Source organism: Pieris napi, chromosome 22 (assembly GCF_905475465.1).
Source record: "Pieris napi chromosome 22, ilPieNapi1.2, whole genome shotgun sequence".
Lineage (NCBI taxonomy): Eukaryota > Metazoa > Arthropoda > Insecta > Lepidoptera > Pieridae > Pieris > Pieris napi.
The window spans coordinates 5,818,485-5,831,273 of NC_062255.1; the positions used below are offsets into that span (position 1 = coordinate 5,818,485).

Sequence of the window (12,789 nt, forward strand, 5' to 3'; positions counted from 1 at the left end):
GCGATAGTTGTGTATATTATCTTTATAACATTAATATATATTTACTATGATTAACATAGTAAAACATCAAGTATACAGTCAAGTGAATACACCTTTATGATTATAATTTGTATGTAAGAGTCAGCTGTTTGCTAAATAATACAAAAAAGCATATAAACAGACGTATCAGATAATAATTTTCTAAATCAATCCGTGACGTAATTGTGATATATAGACCACAAGCCCATGAACAAAAAATACCTGTGAAATGACCCAACGTGAATTACGCTTTTATCATCTATACACTTATAACAAAGCCGTACATTAATATTTAGCCGTCTAATATTTAGGGAAAATTAGTTAGCACCGACGTAAGTTTCTTTGAGAAACGCTTCTCAAGCCAAATTGACGATTCAAAAATGCTTTCGTTACATTATAAAGGCGTAGACGTTGAATTAAGGCAGTTTTCATAATCTGTAGTTGCTATGGGCGTTCTAACAAATACATTATATGTAATTGATTCCAACATATTTAACCGAGACCAAATTTCCAGGAAATCAATGGCAATATTACACACACTTTTATTATTATTAAAATCAACAAACAATGACTAAGTTCCCTTACTTTAATATTGGTTATTTTTAAAACTATTTAAAATTATAAGTTACACGAATACTGTGAACTTATTAACAAAATTCACAAAGTGAAGTAAGTTCATTATACTAAGGGCGTTTTCTTAATGTAAGGGTGCGTACAGACTATGTAACATATTATATAACTTGTGTTTTATAACACGTCCACATTATGTAACCTTGTTTTTCAACATTATAACATAAAACAATACTGTACACATTAGAATAACAATGCAATATAACAATGTTATATAACCATTTTAAATAACAAAAGAAAAACAAAAAAACGTAGATGCTGGGTTCGTCCTAGCATACATATCAATAACATGTTTTATAACATTCAGTGTCCACATTATCTGAAACATGTTGTATAACATGGTATGTTATATAGTCTGTACGCACCTTAATGGCCCTACGATAAAGTTCACGTAGCGATTGGTCTGAATTTGGTCAAAGATAATAACAATTGATAATGATATTTTTACATAAAACTGTCGCTCCGACTGTAATATGCAATAACATATGGCGATCCATACACATCCATGAGTAACTCTTGATTTTAATGTTGTTGTTGTACGGCGCATTATTAAGGTTGCTACATCTACAAGTTACAAAGTGCCGAGGCGCTTATATGTACGTATTATATTTTTTTGTTGATTCTGCTGGATTATTCTTTTTTCTCAAATCAAATTCTTCCTATAGAAACTGTAGCAATGGTTTTGATTTTTCATTACTGCAGTTGATGTAAAAATCACCGGCCAAAATGAGTGGAAGTTTATCTAAATTTTTTTTATTATTTATTATGTATAAAAAAACTGTATACACTCAACAAAAATAATCGTCGCGAAATAGAAAGACGAAACGAAAATAACTGCCTTGCTTTATTTGAGAGAGAGAGAGAAAGAGTGACAGACAGATAAACACGCGCACGCCGCACGGCTTACAACTATAGCAAAAAGTGTCGTTACAACTTTTGGTCTTAATTTTTCCGTCTAGTCCCCTTTCGCAACGCGCAATAAGGAACTGCGTTCCAAATATTTTGATTCTGGTAACTAATTGTAATATTTTCTATAAAGGTTATGAAGTAGACTACAGAGAGCCAGGTGAAGAATACTTCGGGAATATAGAAGACGACCCTGTGACGTCAATCCAGGTCGAAGCTCTTGAACAATTGAAGCCATCATCACCGAACCCAAGATACGAGCAAACACCCACAAGTCCTGTCACATTGGCTAATGTAAATTTAAGAGGTAAATGTATGCATGCATCTTTTAACTAAACTGCCCTGCGATTCTGTAACTCACTTTTCGAACTCACACAGCAGTTTTCGCATCGGCGGTCGCTCTGAAATCAGTCGTGAAGCAGTCATTTTATGATTTGGCATTCTAATAAACAATAAACTTCAAGCTCCCACCTTTTCAGATTTCAGAGCGACCGCCGATGCGAAAACTGCTGTGTGAGTTCGAAAAGTGAGTTACAGAGTCGCAGGGCAGATATCTTACACGCAACTTTGTTGTTAGTTAGACATTGATAATTTACAATACTTTGAAGTTTTGAGAGGTAATTATTACAAAAAAATATGTTTATTATGGAACATAAGATACATGTATCACTTATTCCACGTCATTAAATTTGAATTTGTAGGCATCCCTAGTCATCGGCAAAGAAGACAGAGGGTCGAGAGAAAAAGCCGGCGTAAAAAACTCTCAGTACTCTTTTAAAATAGCAAATCATCAAACAACGCTTATTTTAAAACAAATATCGCAAATTAATTAGAAGTAGCCTGTCTAGCACTAGTCCCAGGCCCTTTTATCAACTAGATAATCGTTGACTTTATAGTAAGCCTTTTTACACAGCTTTTCTTTAATAAATTTCTTAAATTTATTAAAAGGCAGAGATAAAAGAGCCTCTGGGATTTTATTAAGGAAGAGTATCCCTTTTCCCAAAAAAGAATTACTAACTTTAGATAGACTAGTACGGGGAAATTGCAGCCTTTATCTGTTTAATTCGCTTGCGGTCTCTATAGAACTAATGAATATGTAGTTAAGTAAGCTTACTTAGATTTAGATTCGCCAACTGCTTTTAGAGTACAGACTGATGACTTAAGTATAACTTCACCACCATGGAATATGAGGCTGCAGTGCTTAATTACCTTTTTCGTTAAATTTAAAACATTACTACATTGTTATTTTGACAGTAATATTTATTTGAAAAAATATATAGTTTTTGTTACCAATGAAATTTTTGAAGTTATACTTCTTTTGGCGCGTTAGGGAAAAATGACGAGGGTAAATTTTTACGATGCACGCGCGTTTACCTTCACAAAAATCCGATACCCTGAATATCAATCGTCGGTAAAACAGTCTGGGCCGCTAGTTGGCGCTTGCTCTGTTTTATCGACAAGTTGCATTGTTGCAAAACTGTTTTTCGTATAATATTAATGTATATTATATATATAATATTATAATTTTTGTTTAAATATATAAACCAAAATAATAATTTCTATACGAGAAAACCCGTTCCAATGTGATAAAATTGTGTTTATTGTAAAATATCATGATTACTACATATTATAAAATGGACAAGAAAAATGCAATTCGAAGAGGGAAACGTCCCTCTAAAGTGCTCGAAGAAAATTATTACGCTAAAGAAGTATAACTTCTAACGCGTGTACATAAGTACACACACGCTTTCTTCAGTCTGTAGGTACCTACCTATCTAAGCCTTACTGATATATAAGCGGTATCACGTACCTTACGATTATAAATACATTTGAAAAATAAATCTTATCTGTGAAACAATTTGGGGACAAGTATCGTACCCATTCAGATACATTCGCCCTTTTATTTCAATTCAGGCTTTCGTCGCTGCGACACTATCGGTCCAAATATAACCTATATGTCCTTTGTAATTTGGTAAAGTGCATTGGCATTTGCATACTGAAAATGTCAATGCTCTCTTAAAACAACCAATATTCCAAACCTTAAAAATACAGACTTATAGTATCATGCCGGTCACTTTATATTTATTTACCTTATGTAATGCCTCTTTAAAATCTAAGTTTATTTGATATGGTTCTCCTAAATATATAATATATTACTTAAAATATATCTAGCTAAATGTATTTACAATATTAATATATATTTTCCTCTACCCCTCTCTCTCTCTACCTCCTTCATAGGCCGGCAACGCACCACCAAAAATGGATGTCCATGGGCTGTGACTGCCCTTTTTGGGCGTTCCGTAAGCTCGCTTATCTCCCTATACAAAATAAAAATATATATAATTCAGAAAGGATTATCATTAAGTAAGGATAAATAAAAAACTAAATTAAATTTAAAAAGTTTGGACCTGGAATGCTGGCAACATTTCCTAGCTGTAATCCAATACTTATCTATGTGTGATCACCAGCGGTAATTAGCGGACCTAAAATGTGCACTAAATTTCCCGCAATTGACTTCCATGAATTAATCAACAATTTTTTTGTTATTTAATACCTAATCAGCCATGTACGTTTGCCCATAAATTGTAGGGAATTGCTTCCAACAAGGCCTTAACCTTCCTGTCGGAAACAGAAAGATTAATCGTTGTATGAACGCCTAGGTACTTACCTAGAATGTGTATGAAACAGACTTTTACTCTCATATATTTAAAAAAAGTTATTATCTACTGAATAATAATGATAAATTATTTCTGTAAGAAAAAATTGAAAAAAAAAGAGAAGTCTCGGCATTTCTCTCTCTTTATTTTTCTTTTATTTAACATTATAGATTTATGAATAAAACATTTTAATAACATTTATATTCATAAAAAATATACAATCTATACTCTAGCTCCAGAACTTAATTGGAAAAAGTAATGAATTTATTGATTGTTTTGCTAAGTTGGACACTTGGTTTTCAAAAATTTTTTGGAGATAAATACAGCCTTAATATAGCGCAGAATCTAGCATTCTAATGCCAAAATAATGTTAAAACCAATTCAGTGATTTTCATGTTTATTACAGTGTTTCCTCTTTATATTACGAGTATATTATTTTACCTACTGTTTAAATAGACTTTTTGATAATAAGTATTTGAAAACAGAATACGTATTAAGGCCATATCTAATAGCAATTAGTTATGTATAACATTAATTTAATGTAATTTTATCAATTTTTTTCTGAAATGGATTACTTCGCTTGCGATAAAATATATCGTGTAAATTTTAAAATCATGTTCTATACATTTTCGTCATAAAATGAATTCAAATGTCAAAAATTGGCTATGTTAGGATTTTTTTCTATCGAGCGAAGTTATTTAAATCGTGTATCAACCTTTCAAAATGGATACATAAACTACTCAACTCTACCATATATTTTTTCCATTCGCCCTTCTTCCAGAAACGATGCCGAAAAATGGAAAGAAACAATGTACTTTTTTGGAGTTTGGCGACCTGATGTGTCCTTTAACATTCGTAAGCCTTAAATTAAGGGACGCATTTTTCCTAGCCGATAATTTGCAAAGGAAATCTTAGCATTTCATATAATTTTGTTAGTATGAAACAAGTTTAATTATGAATATTTTTTTAAGTAGCTTATTATCACATAGGCTTAGTAATGCAGTAATTCGCTCCTATCACGCAATGTTACTGTAAGGTATGCAATGTAAGCATTTCTGCGTCATTTAATAACATATTTACATGTCATGTAATTGACCAACCCAAAAATATTGTTTGGGCAATCTCCAAACTATGCGCGACATATGTAGAAAAAATAAAGTTTATTAATAACTAGTTCTGTTTGTCTCGAGTATTACAAAGAACCTGCGCTAAGTTTTATTAGATTGATATATAATTTCATTACCAATACTTCTTTTTAAACTGTTGCAAACTGAAGACGATTTTAAAAGAATTACACAAACTTTTTAATACCTAATTATGTACAGTTTTAAGCAGGACTATCTTTTCTCTTAAAATAGCAATGAACCTTAGAATAAGTCAATATTATTTAACGTATAAATGGTCATAGATGTGTTAAATTGAAATATGCCATAGACTACAAAATGCACACTTTCAAGGAAAAAAAGTTCATTTGATCTTAAGCTGTATTGTATTTAAATAAATAAGTCGTCCTACATATTACTATAATATTATATGTTTATAATATAACGTTTATCATAACAATAAATTAATATACTATACTAGCTGCCCCCGCGAACTTTGTTTCTCCTCAATGTGATTTTACTTAGCTTACCTTTTTAGTACATACCAACATGGAACATTTTGCTATACTACCCCAGAGACTGTTCGGTTCTCCGGAAGAAAAACTTTTTAGGTTGTTCTGAGAATTTTTCTCTATATAAACCTCAGAGTTCATGTCATAAGTTCTTAACTGACAAATAAAAAATAGGGGTTAATCGTGAAAATTAAGGGTTGTATGTATTTTTGTAGATTCATAAAAAAAAAAATTTTGTGGTTGAAACCCGTTATCACTTAGGGGTTTGAAATATAGATAGTAGCCGATTCTCAGACTTACTGAATATGCATAAAACATTTCACAAAAATTGGTGGAGCCGTTTCGGAGGAGTATGGGAACGACCATTGTGACACAAAAATTTTATATATATAGAGATATAACATACTATATTGATTGACAGTTTGATTGTTTTTTTTTGTTTATAATAATATAGTAATATGTCTGTATGTTTCTTTATAATAATAGTAACAACGTGGTTACTGGTTTGTGAAAATTCAAATTTAGCTGGCCATAAAAATACACGGAAAGCAAAGTAAATAACGCCTCGTAGCCCGTGGGTACAATTCCAATCGAAGCATAGTGCCAGTAGGTGCCACATGTATAAGTTTGATCTGCACTATATTGTAATGCACCGTTTGCAGAATTCGAATTTTAAAATTCCTCTTTGGAGACTTCGCAAGTGACTAACATACACGTAGTAACGAAGTTTCAATACGTTCCTTTCAACTTCAAACAATGTTAATTTTTTTTTTTGCCAGTTCTTCTCTTCAGTTCTACGCCCTTGATTTGAGAACTGGCACTAAATGTAAAGTTAGAAGCATTTAATATACTTACATTTCTACCTACCTATATGATTAAATGATTTTTGAATTTGAATTTGAAATTACTTTAGTACATATGATATGTTTTCTATCTAAAAGAAATTTAGATAGAAAATACCACGTATAGGTAGGATAATAAAAATATTAAACATTGTCTGGTAGTTGGGATACAATTTTCAGTAGCTCAACCATGACAGGTGTTACACCTCAAAATCAAATGTTTGCGTGAAAAATTGGCAGAGCCCCAGGTGATTTACCGCGAAAGCATTTTTCATACAAAATGTTGTGCATACTAAAATATGAAAAGCTTATCAAACCGCACTCTATTATAAACACGTGTTGTGTTCATCAAAGTATAGTTAATGTTCGCAATAAAAATCGTCATAGCGATGTCATATTGCTGGAACATTACGACCCTGTATTATCTCCCTAATAAGCAATAAAGGACTGGATGAATCCTATTGTTGGTTCATACAAAAATTACTGAATATTTGAGGTCAAAGGTTATATTCTCAACAGATTATATTGATGCCAATGAATTTTAACTTACACAAATAGATAAATTAATAAACATAATATTTGAGACGTTTTTGTCCTGTATATAAAGCGAAAAGATAGCTAATGTCGCTTGATAGGGATTGGTTAAACAAAGAAAGATCTCGTCATGTGTATAAGATTGGACTATATTTACAGAAAATTAAATACGCCATAGATTCGTTTATATTTTATAGCTTACTCTGTAAGACAGAAGATTTTTGACGTACATATTCTATTGTGTATGTTCTCGCATAACTTTTTTCTGTGAAAAGTTCGTGAGGTAATAGTCTGATAATTCGGCTTAGGCCTCGGCAATTAATATACAGTGTCAACTCTATGTAACGTTTCTCGATTTAACAGCAAACCCCGTCGCGTCGAAATCATTCGGCTTTGGTTGGTTTAGGTTGGTTGGTTTTATTAATAATACTTTACAGTCTATATAGCTTTACACCCACTCTCAATAACGAATTATATACTAAAAAGTAGATTTTATGTAGCCGCAATTAGTATTGTCTTTTATTGACATAACCTTTACACATTTAAAGAAAAAGCTTTTTAACCGGATTAAAGTTATGTATTATTATAAATTTACAATTATTTAACATAATTTTAAATTTATCCGACGTTTCGCGCGCTTTACAGCGTGCGTGGTCACGGCGACTGCAGACAAAAGGTGTTGGATGTCAAAAAGTATCACAGCTGTAGAAAAAGTTGCATTATCTGTATTTATTTCCTCGGAGTTGGTATCGACTAAAAGATGGAGGGTTTTGGCAGAAATGTAAAATAAAATAATAATGTTTGTAAAATAGAGGACACCGTGAGCCATTTCTGTTTTTTCAAAGTTTTTTCTTTAGCCGCAATTAGTTAAAAATGCGGAGCTGTGTACTTTGGTCCAAGCGTAATAAACTCGATTGACGTCATCATACGTGCCGAAATTTCTAAGACATCCGTTCTATTGTTTACTAATTGGGATTGCTTGTACGTGCTTTATAACAAAATCCCTTAATATCGCAAGATATGAATAAAATAAGTAAAAAATACAACAATTACTGGTGCAGCAAAAGACGTCAGACGAAAATAACGGACTATACGCAATAGCGTTAAATAAGAATTGATGTTTTATGTAATTACTAACGCTAGTCTGATATAAACTTATCTATCATACAGATTTTTCTTCTTTCCATTTAACGACAACTCTTTGTAACTTCCAAATATGCACAGTCCCTTGAGAGTTATATAGAGTTTATACTTAGAGTTATAAAATATTTCGTATTTTATAAAGAAATTTCGCCCAGATATATGGAGTGTTAAGCACTCAACAACGGAGGTGGTTTGGTTATTGTTTTAGCAAAAAGTCCTTTTAATATTTTTAGATTTAAACTATATAGTTTATATATACAGTCTAAAACTCAGTTCTAAACTCTTTATAATATCATTCGTTATAACATAAAAGTGCTTATAACGTAAAAAATAGTTAATTTGTTTGATTTAACATAAATCTCATACATTCATTCACTTTTTAAAACGCAACAGCTTTCTCTATAACGAAGAAATATTTTCATATTTAGACATCAACAACATATTTAAGTGTAATTGTTTTTAAATTTAGCTTACAAAACTAACCTATTGAGGTGCCAAAATTTCTAAGAAAGACACCTGAGGTCATAACAGCCTTCTCGCCTTTGTTATTGTTAATTTAATTAACACGTGTGCCACTATTCTTAGATTACATTGCCTGTAGGTTGTAATTGGTTAAATTTGATATTTTTTCTCTTTCCTCTCTATAACGATACCCCTCTATAACGAAAATGCTCGCTCCCTCGAATTTCGTTATAAAGAGTTTACACTGTATGTTTTAATTATAACGAAATTATTAAGTAAATTTTAGACAATAAATTAGACCACATTTGCTAGATGAAAATGATACCGCAGTAAGAGACATCTTTTGTCTCATCTTTCTTTGCGTTTGTATAAATTTCATTGCAACCATAACAATTCTTGGTGTGAAATTTAAAACCCTGAAACATGAAAAAGCTTTCGCTATATTTTTATTTTGCAAGCATTTTAAATTTTTACTAAAGGTTCCTTCATTTTGTCATCAGATTTTCTTTATCAAGACCAGTTATAATCGTTCATTTACATGCAAAACCTTTCTTTCACTTCAAAAAAGATATTTGCATTTCCAAAAGGTCCTTTGTTGACTAATATAACAGTCCTGTCCGAGATTAGCTTTAATGATTTTATATATCCTTAAGCCTTGTTCATTAAAGCTTCAAAAATAAATGAAGACGTCTTAAATTTAACGCATTATTTTCTAGAAGTGTTCATAGAACGGATAGAACACTGGCTCATCTGATTTGAATAAAACTTACATGAAACTGCTTCAGACACTGATACTGCCAGAAGGCTAGCGAGGTCTTTGACAGCCTTTTAAGAATTGGTATGCATTTTTGTTCAAGGTTTTAATTTAAAGAGATTTAAATCAAATGGCAAGGGATTTTATACTTGTTTGTTCAAAGGTCTACGAAGATAAGAGTAAAATATGTATTTAATATCTTTTTTTGTAACCCGTAAAGCGTTACACTAATGAGATAGATAAATGTATCTACAGTATATCCCAATCCACCAAGATAAATCAAATTCTTTTTACAAAATAAATATAATGGACACGATAAACAATACAAAATATATCCTTTCAACAGTTTCGCCTTTATTTATTGAATAATAGACCTGTTCTGATCTTTGGGTAAAATTTTCCTATATTACTTATTAATATTATTACATAAAATAGCTTTTAACGCAAGTAATTACCTAGAAGCTGCGAGAGCATTGAAAATATTCAATTACGAAGCGAACGGAAATTACTAGTTAATGCATGAAATTTAAAAGTATTACCAAAGTAAACTTAATTATTAGTTTTTCTTTGTCTTTAACTAGGAAAAATTGTTTCTAATTTCTAAGTTTAATTACACTTTGATTATATGATGATTGATTGATGATATGGGCAGTTTTAGTTTCAGTTCTCTATTTAATAATTCCATAGAAGCAAATACAAAAAACTTTAGAGGTGTCAAGGGACACCCGGATGGAACGAAATTCCTTTCGATTAATTTTATAATAATATATTAATTGGTATCATAACAGTATGACAGATTTTCTCGACACCAATCTTACGACGAAAAAAAGGCCCCTTTCGCAACGCTCGATAACTTCGTTCCAACAAGACTAATTTAGTTAAGTGATTCCAAAAATAATTTTCATTTCTTATCCCTACAAAAAAAAGCCAACATCACGAGGTGTTCTCAGGCGGTCACCCATCCAAGTACTGACCTCGCCCGACGTTGCTTAACTTCGGTGATCGGACGAGAACCGATGTATTACAATAGCAAATAGCAAAAAAGTGTCGTGACAACTTTTCGTAAGAATTTTTTCCGTCCCCTTTCACAACGCGCGATAAGGAACTTTGTTCCAAAAATTGTTGGAAATACATAGATCTTTGTTACTGTCATCCGAGTTAATTGGTTATTGCGTTATGATATTTAGCTTTCCAATTAACTCTGTTCAACACGAAACGATTTTTTCAATACTGTTTTTGTGTAGTAAATAAGTTGTTGAGTCTATAGACCAGTGCAGATAGCCTTCAAAATAAATAAAAAGTGAAAAAAATTACAGTAGGATGAAACCCATTAGAAAAGCAGGGGAATATGCTCAAAATGAAAGGAAAAATAAATTACGGTCGATCTGAGGTCGGGAAGGGGTTGGGGGGGGAGTTTTAAGGGTAAAAAACGGTTTATCTCGATTTCCGGCAAAACTAAAAGTCCTATCGAAGAAAGTTAAATCGCAAAGTTGTAGGTAATAAAAAGATCTAAAACTTTTGTATTTACACATTTTTCACATAACCTCAAAATTGGTGTGAAAAATTCAAAAAACCAAGTTTTTGGTTTTTTATTTTTATCTTTTACAAAAATTTATTTTTTTAAACGAAATTTGGTGAAAACTTACCTTATTATGTCCCAAATATACTGTAATTTATTTGATTAAAAATATTTATTTTTTCACCTTATTTTGAATTAATATCCAAAAAACACCCTAATTTTCAATCGAAAATTCTGACGTCAAAATTTCAGCTTTTTTCAAAAAGTTGGAGTGCTTTCAGTTCGTTGAAATCTCTACTTTCCTATGGTAAAAAAATATATATATATTACCATAGTAAATTTTCTCAGAAAACGCAAAAAATCGTATGCAGTAACGCCCAGACCTGTCATCCCCTTCCTTACTTCTCTATGAAATACGAAAATTTTAGCCCATCTAAAGGCTAAAAATTTTTTTTAGGTCACTCACACATATATAAGTTATCTTAAAATAGTAATAAATAGGCATCTAATTATAATTTAAAGAAGATTCATAGAGAAGTAGGGAAGGGTATGACGGGCCTGGGCGTTACTGCATACGATGTTTTGCATTTTCTGAGAAGATTTACTATGGTAATATATATATATTTTTATACCATAGGAAAGTAGAGATTTCAACGAACTGAAAGCACTCCAACTTTTTGAAAAAAGCTGAAATTTTGACGTCAGAATTTTCGATTGAAAATTAGGGTGTTTTTTCGATATTAATTCAAAATAAGGTGAAAAAATAAATATTTTTAATCAAATAAATTACAGTATATTTGGGACATAATAAGGTAAGTTTTCACCAAATTTCGTTTAAAAAAATAAATTTTTGTAAAAGATAAAAATAAAAAACCAAAAACTTGGTTTTTTTAATTTTTCACACCAATTTTGAGGTTATGTGAAAAATGTGTGAATACAAAAGTTTTAGGTCTTTTTATTACCTACAACTTTGCCATTTACATTTCTTCGATAGGACTTTTAGTTTTGCCGGAAATCGAGATAAACCGTTTTTTACCCTTAAAACTCCCCCCCCACCCCTTCCCGACCTCAGATCGACCGTAATTTATTTTTCCTTTCATTTTGAGCATATTCCCCTGCTTTTCTAATGGGTTTCATCCTACTGTAATTTTTTTTCGTTTCAAAAATTATCGGCACTGGTCTACTATTATTATAACCGCATACAGAATAATTATTGAAGTGAAACTTCTTTATCGGGGTTGGAAAAAAATTTAGTGTTACATTTTTTCGTTACGCGTCACATTTTTCCGTTACGCGCCATCTTTTGAACTGAAACTTCTTTATCGACGTATGGGAGAAATTTTGTAGCAGGTTACGCGCCATGTTGCTTTTTGAAGTCAAACTTCTTTATCGGCGTTGGAAAAAAATTTACACACATTTGTCACATTTTTCGGTTACGCGCCATCTTTTTCTTGTCCCTACCACGGTTGATCCGAAGAGATTCGAAGCCATTAGTAACAAAAATATATAATAACGATAACAATGATAGTAAAACTAATAATTCTATTACAATTAATGAAATTCTGTAATAATCTTAGTACTACATAGTAGTACAGTAATAAGTTTAAATGAAATAATTGTATTTGTATTCATGTCTATGATAATAAAAGCCTTTTGTTAAACTTTATCTAATTTAACTTTATTTAACCAATTTCTGTAAAGTTGCATAT

General features: G+C 31.3%; 1 protein-coding gene across 4 annotated transcripts in view; it reads left to right on the top strand.

The window, feature by feature from the left end:
- The window catches only part of LOC125060937 (synaptotagmin-15-like), a 97,160-nt gene that overhangs the window by 31,293 nt on the left and 53,078 nt on the right, over positions 1–12,789 (top strand). For all 4 annotated transcript variants that reach the window (XM_047666057.1, XM_047666056.1, XM_047666059.1 and 1 more), the window contains exon 3: positions 1,688–1,861. In XM_047666057.1, the coding sequence (XP_047522013.1) occupies positions 1,688–1,861 (174 nt within the window). The remainder of the gene's footprint in view (positions 1–1,687; positions 1,862–12,789) is intronic.